We start from the raw sequence: 6,752 nt of genomic DNA, 5'->3' as shown, positions 1-6,752 counted from the left end.
TAGCATTACTGTTTAACATTGCAGAAAACCGCCTGTTTCTTAAAAGCAGAACATACTTTAGCTCACTTGGTGCACCAAAACATTTCCCATTTGATCATTTTGTTCGTCCACGAGCAATTCTACATTACATCGTTGTTAGCTGTGTCCAGAGATTGCGATACAGGGATGGCGTAGTGGTGAGAGCACTCGCCTCCCACAAATGTGGCCCAGGTTCGATTTCCAGACTCGGTATCATATGTGAGGTTCAGTTTGTTGGTTCTCTGCACCAAGACGTTTTCTCCGGGTACTTTGCGTTGATTGTTGAAAAAGGCACGAAACGAGGAATCAGCAGCAATGGAGACAGAAGAAAAGAATATTCGCAAATTTCATGTATAACTTTAATCACCCAACACCTAAGAAAATTATGACAATGAAGGTTTTTAACTACATGGTAGTTGAACCGCAATATAGAAAAATGATATCTCAACCAAAATTTGATTGCATTTGTCAAACTTTAACTGTTCAATACGATTTCGAAATAACAGAAATTTCAGAACAAGAAAGCTTTTCAACTATATTTAAAAAAAGGCAGAAGCTACTAGCCTCCTTTGGAGGAACTGTCTTATCAATAGCGAGCACCGAATGCTTCATAGCAGAAAAATGCAATAAAGCTTCCTTTTTGTCGGTAAACAAGATATGCTTTCGATGAGCTAACTGTTCACTCACATTGTTTCTTTTTAGCTTTTGGAATTAAATTCCGAGGTTAATTTGGCCATTTATATACCAGAAAAGCGTGGGAAAAACTTCGGCAAACATTTTGTAGTTGACCTGTTTACTTTGGCATACTGTAAAGAATGATACTACTAGGATTTTGCTCATCAGCTCCCACTAGACAAATAAAAACGCTTGGTTGATTGTGAGAGACGCAAGGTTCGTCTAGACTGATGATGCCCCTTCAGTATGAAAACGGCCATTCATAACAGACGCCATCTTTGATGAAAAGACGTCAGATATGGAAACCGGAAGGATCGAAAAATGATGTGAAAAATAAAATTTATTAATGCATAAAAATATAGTCAAAATTTATATTAAATACCAGGAAGGCAAAAATAGAACCTGGGTTTTGAGCCTACGCGCACTGATGCCCAAAATTAAACTTTCAGGAATTAACCGCTATTTTAATAGCAAAAGAATTTTATCGTTTCGGTAGTGGGACATGGGAGTGAACAAGCTCATGTAGCCACGAAGCTAGCAAGGATAATTTAACACAAACACGCACGCACACAAACACGGGTAGTTAAGACAAATTCCACAGTTATGTGTAAGAGTTCACCATTGGTCTGCTTTCCTCAAAAGTCCCGAAAAACTGTTGACCACAATCCTCCTATACTCAAAAGCTGGTATTTTAAAATATCTTGAAACGAAAAGGAAATAATCATCACAAGGAATTACGTGTAAAAAAGTCTTGAGAGTTTGAATGCAGAAAAAATAATGACCTCCGAGACAGATCCAAAAATCTTGGAAGGTTTCCTAAAATCTGAGTGCGTTCTCAAAAATGCCGCCGAAATCTTTTCGGGTGTCATAAATTCCCCTGGACGACGTTTTTTTTCTTGGCCACCATGTTGGATGGCAATACAATACAATTTCTTTCCGCAGAATTTGCATAATAATAAAGTTTGGTTCCCAGCCCTTGCAATTGCCAACCGACACGGTCACCATGACGTCATTTGCAAACCAGCAATAGCGCATAAAATCAGGCAATTATTTGTGTTTTTTCCCTTGAAACATAACGAAACCAGCATTTCAAGGATCATGGTTATTTGTTGGGTTCGAGAAGTTTTCGGAACTTTTGAGAAACGGGTTAAAGGTACAGAGATCTTTTCTTGCTTTGGTCTGATCCAACGTCAACTTTACCCAAAAGCTCGAGCCATTATGATCCTCATTGTTTTGCCTAAGCTCACAAATACCTAAAACCTACTTCAATGTAACAAACAAGCATCACTCTTAAACTTCGTTTAAAATTTTCCAAATTTGGAATAAAACTTGATCAAAGAGAATTTCTATAGGCATAATTCGGCGTTTTTAGTTAACAACCGAACGCAGTGCCAAACAGGAGCGCAATCCGGTGAGACTCGCCAAACCAGGCAACACTCAACTATTAACGTCAGACTGGATACGCCCATAGAAACACTCATGTATATTTCACATTTAAAACATGAAAAAAGCTTCAACGATCTGAAAAGTAATCGTCGTTTTGTTGGTCACAGATTTTGACTTTTTGGTTTAACAACTCAAGTGAGTTTTTTTCTCCTGAACAATCCCGCGTTCTTCGAACTACAGAATTTTTTAGATTCCAGTTCTCTTGCATTTATTCTCTTAAAATAATCTCGTTCGTTTTTAAAGCCCATCGCCGCCATTTAAAGGAGACACAGTGCTTTCGTCTTCACCCATCCCTTCGTTGTTGATTTGTGGTGAGGTGTTTTTTTTGGTTGGTTTTTTATCTCGTTTTTTTGAATTCGTCGTGAGTCTTTTTTCCCACGGCTTTTTGTTTTGCTTCCGAGAGTTTTTCGGTGATGGTCGATTGTCATCTTCGTTGTTCTTAGATGAGCCCGAAACTGGTTTTTCTTTTTCCGATTTCGTGTCTGTTCTTGTTTGGTTCTTTTGAAGTTCAAAAAAGTCTTCACCAGAAGCGCTCGGCACCAGCGAAATAGCTTTTCCCACTTGCTTCTTTTTACCTTTCTTTGATTTCTTGGATTTTTTAGAAGGTCCCTTGCCTTCCTTCTCCCCATGTTTTCGTCGTTTTGAGGATTTTCGACGTGCGGGTTTTACCGTCGAATACTCACTTACAGCGATTTCGTTAACATTCAACGTTTTTGGTACCTTCATCAAAGGCGCGGTCTTTGAAGAATTCTGTTCGGGCGCCGAAGTCGCAACAACTGCTGTCGTCACATTTTCGGAGCCATTCGTCGGTTGTGATACATTTTCTATCGGCCTCTCGGCATCGCTTGTAGGAATCACTTCAGTCTCTTCGTTTATCGTGGTTTCACCGAATGACATCGGATTCGGCTTTGAAGTCGTGGATGATTTTTTGCCGACAATCGACTTTGTCGGTGAAAGCAGAGGTGTTGTAAAATGTTCTGTCTGCAGTTTCAACTCCGTAGACTTGAATGTCGTGACAGTTAAACTCATCAAGGAGTCTGCCTTTTCTGATACATCGATAGGTACTTCGGGAGTACTTACGAAAGGTCCCCAAAGATTTTGGATCTTTTCCGAACGACTTTGCTTGGGAGAAGGACTGGAACCCGAAAGACTTGGGTTCAATGCCGTTAGATTCCCAATCTTCTTTATGTTCAAAGCAACACGATTTTCACTGGCATTTACAATTGATAGTCCTTTGTTTTCAGTAGTTACAGCTACAACAGGTCTTGTCCATACACTTGGCAACAGAGCAGCTGTTAACGGAGGGGAGGTGGTAGCGACATTATACTTTTTGCCATGATAACAAGTGCAGTCCTCTCCTTGGCAAGCTCTCATCCTGTTTAATTGTTGGTGTAACTGCGACAAAACTCCAGGATCTACCTCATGAATCACATTATAGAGCTGAAATTGAAAAAAGCACTTTCTCAGAACCAACAAATCAAAACACGTCGATCGATCACGCAATCAATCAATCAACAAACCAACCAATGAGGTAATCGATCAGGGTTGCATTCATTGGCTGCGGTCGATCTTGAGAGAAACACAGATTAAAGTTCCCCTGTGACCAAAAAATCAATGCTTATTTTTTCTTCGGATTTCAAAACTATGTTAACTAAACACTAAGCGACTAAAGTTTTAAGCCTTGATTTAAAAAAGACACCTGTTTATTTTAACTGGAACTTTCCTATTTAATGGTCCGCCATTATCAACTTTAAGATCTTGAGAGAGGTGGATTGAGGAGAAAATGACGTCAAAAGGCTCACTAGACTAAGAAGAATGCAATGCTTTCAAACTTTTTAATTCGCGGTTTGCATATATAATAAGCTGCATTCACTGAAATTTTAAGCTAGTGAACCTTTGACGTCACTTTTCCCTGGATCCAACCCTCTGAGGTCCGATCGGTCAGTATTGAACGTGAGTAATGGCGAACCGTGAAATCCAAAACTTACACTCAAAGTAAACAGGCTTCGAATAAAAATCAAAGCTCAAAATTTTGCCAGTCAGGTGTTAAGCAAACCCACTTTCAAAATCTAAAGAAAAAAAAGGAAGTGACTTTTTTACACCTTCGTACCGATTTTAAACTCGAATGTTACCGAATTTATTTTGTCAAGTTAATATTGAACAGACCTGAACAGGTAAAGAGAATTGAAATGTCGGCCATTTTGCCTTACCTGATAAGGATCTTGGTTGAGATCAAAGAATTCCAAGAAATTAGTAACAAATTCGCAGTAGAGGAAGTTATGAGTGGTATTTATTGTTCGCAAACACCAGTAAGAATTATTTGCAGCGTTTGGACAAAAGCAGAATCCTCCTCCTGTAAAAGATAATTTAAAATACAGTAAATTTAAATAAAAATCGCACTCTTTGAATAAAGGCAAAACAAAACAACCTCAAGGGCACTTTCGAGGTCCTAGTCTTTTTTTTATAAGAAGGGCACTCGGCCTAACACATGACGTACCGATATGGTCAACGAGAACGAGGCAAGCAGTGGAATGAATCGATATGTGGACCGATGGCGATGGATAAATGAAAGAATGAATGAATAAACGAACGAACGGGTGACTCGCAACAATGAATGAATGGGCATTGAAGAAACTAATGAAAGAAGGATTTAATAAAAAAGAGGAAACTTTTTACAAACAATGTATTAAAACGGTTTTCAATTGAGTGTTAAAAGTAATAAGCGAATTGCTTTGGTTTTTCATTACTTCACTCAGTGATTGGTTCAATCTCGCGCCACTTTTCAACCAATCAAAAGTGAAACCAGAACCAGCCACGGCTCGCGCGTGGACATTTTCCCGCGCTTTATGTCGGCTTACTTCGAGATTTGATTGGTTTACCGGATTGTCTCCGTCCTTTTTGATTGGCCAAAAAATTTACTTCGGTTTTGGTTTTACGACACTCGATTGAAACTCGCTCTAATATGATTAACCTAATTAATTAATGTATTAATATGATTAACCTGTCCAAAGAGGAGGAAGCCTCCAGTGATCATTTGTCTGGTAAAAGCAATTAACTCCCGGGCTACTACATTTGCTGCGCCTCAAACTGGTCTTCACTTTCTTCTTCTTCTTCGGCTCCACTTTGCGTGACATCAGATTAAGAGGCTTGTTTCGTCCTTTTCTAGCTGCTAACGACGATTCTAGAATTACAAGTCAAACACATTCAATGTAAGGATGCTTCTATTGCGAATTCTGTTGTTTTTGTTTTTTTTTTTTCAAAGTTGCTTTTACACCACAAAGCTTTAAATTTTAGGGAGCAGGGAGTTCACCTTGGTGAGAACACTCGCCCTTCAGTAATGCGGCCTTCACCAGTGTGTGTTGAGTTTAAATTGGTTCTCTCCTCTGCACCAAATGGTGTTATCCTGGGAACTCCAGTTTCTCTTCTCATCAAGAACGAACATTTGATTTGATCTGATTTGTAGCCTTTCCACTAAATAAAGCATTCGTCTTCCGGTATACAACCCTAAAAAAGCTCCTTCATGAACCACTAACGACCACAATTGCTCAATCGGCTTCAAGGACAAGCTAACGCTTAAAACGTCAGCTCATAAATCTCCCTTAAGGTGGTTACTTCTCCTTTATCAACTCGTTTACCTTCATCCTCACTATTGTCCTCAGGCTTTTCGCCACCTTTCCGAGTACTAGCCCGAGTGACCCTCTCACGCTCAGTGCTGTTGCCAGGGTAACAGGGACATGGGTATTCGATAGGCCGATCGCGGGCGCTTATCAGCAGCAGTTTTTTTCTGCGGTCCCTCAAAGCATCCAATCGCAGCTTCGTTTCCCAGATTTTTTCCCTAAGTTTTCCAAGTTTCTCCTCGAACACATCTTGAACGTCAGCCAAACCGAGATCACTACCTTCCTGGGATGTGGTTGGTCTCGTTCTTGATCCTGTATTTTATTTAAGACAAAAGCCATGAGTGGTTACAGAACAGAAAAGAACCAAACACACTGAAGGTTTGAAGCACTCGCGCACACGATGTGTCACCAACACTCCGCTCATAAGAAGGAGAAGGACATAAAGAAAAATGCACGAGGGAAAAGACTAGCACTAGGTACCTACTTTCTTTGTAAAGGGGCCCAAGTTCGGGGTTAAAACTCGGGGAATTAGGGGAGTCAAAAAGCACAAAAAGCAACAAAGTCTGAAATACGTTAATCGTTCACCTCCCCTCTCCCTCCTCTCGACAGCCCGGATGATAATGAGTAAATCGATTAGGACCTTTTACTACAAATCTAGTTATAGGTTTTATCTTAAATCTGGTACCATATCTTCTCCTACCCAACTGACTGAACTTACCTGAAAGTAGCATCTTCGACTTTTCCCGCCGATTTTGAAGCCTCTGTGCTCTTGCCAACTCCTTGTAATACTTCCTCGCATTTAAGTCGGCCTTGCTTCTTCTTGGTTTGTCGTTGTAGAAGAAACGAGTTCGCTTTGTTCGACGTCGTAATTCTTTTGCCAAAAGAAGACCTGGGTCATCTTTAATCTGTTCCTCTGTCGGAGAAAAGAAAGAAAGGATTTGTAATCATCATCATCATCATCACATCTTCATTGAAACTCGCTCATTAAATTTGCAG

At 39.9% G+C, this 6,752-nt stretch overlaps 1 protein-coding gene across 4 annotated transcripts in view; it reads right to left on the bottom strand.

The window, feature by feature from the left end:
- Positions 1-359: 359 nt before the first annotated feature.
- The window catches only part of LOC138003300 (putative extracellular sulfatase Sulf-1 homolog), a 26,296-nt gene continuing 19,903 nt past the window's right edge, over positions 360-6,752 (bottom strand). For all 4 annotated transcript variants that reach the window (XM_068849277.1, XM_068849276.1, XM_068849279.1 and 1 more), the window contains exons 8-12: positions 6,475-6,669; positions 5,775-6,068; positions 5,141-5,320; positions 4,350-4,492; positions 360-3,579 (exon numbers count right to left, since the gene is read on the bottom strand). In XM_068849277.1, coding sequence (XP_068705378.1) covers positions 2,377-3,579; positions 4,350-4,492; positions 5,141-5,320; positions 5,775-6,068; positions 6,475-6,669 — 2,015 coding nt within the window. In that variant the 3' untranslated portion in view covers positions 360-2,376. The remainder of the gene's footprint in view (positions 3,580-4,349; positions 4,493-5,140; positions 5,321-5,774; positions 6,069-6,474; positions 6,670-6,752) is intronic.

The sequence above is a fragment of the Montipora foliosa genome, chromosome 5, assembly GCF_036669935.1.
Source record: "Montipora foliosa isolate CH-2021 chromosome 5, ASM3666993v2, whole genome shotgun sequence".
Classification (NCBI taxonomy): domain Eukaryota; kingdom Metazoa; phylum Cnidaria; class Anthozoa; order Scleractinia; family Acroporidae; genus Montipora; species Montipora foliosa.
Note: the sequence above shows the minus strand (reverse complement) of the source record. Positions and strands in the feature narration are given on the sequence as shown.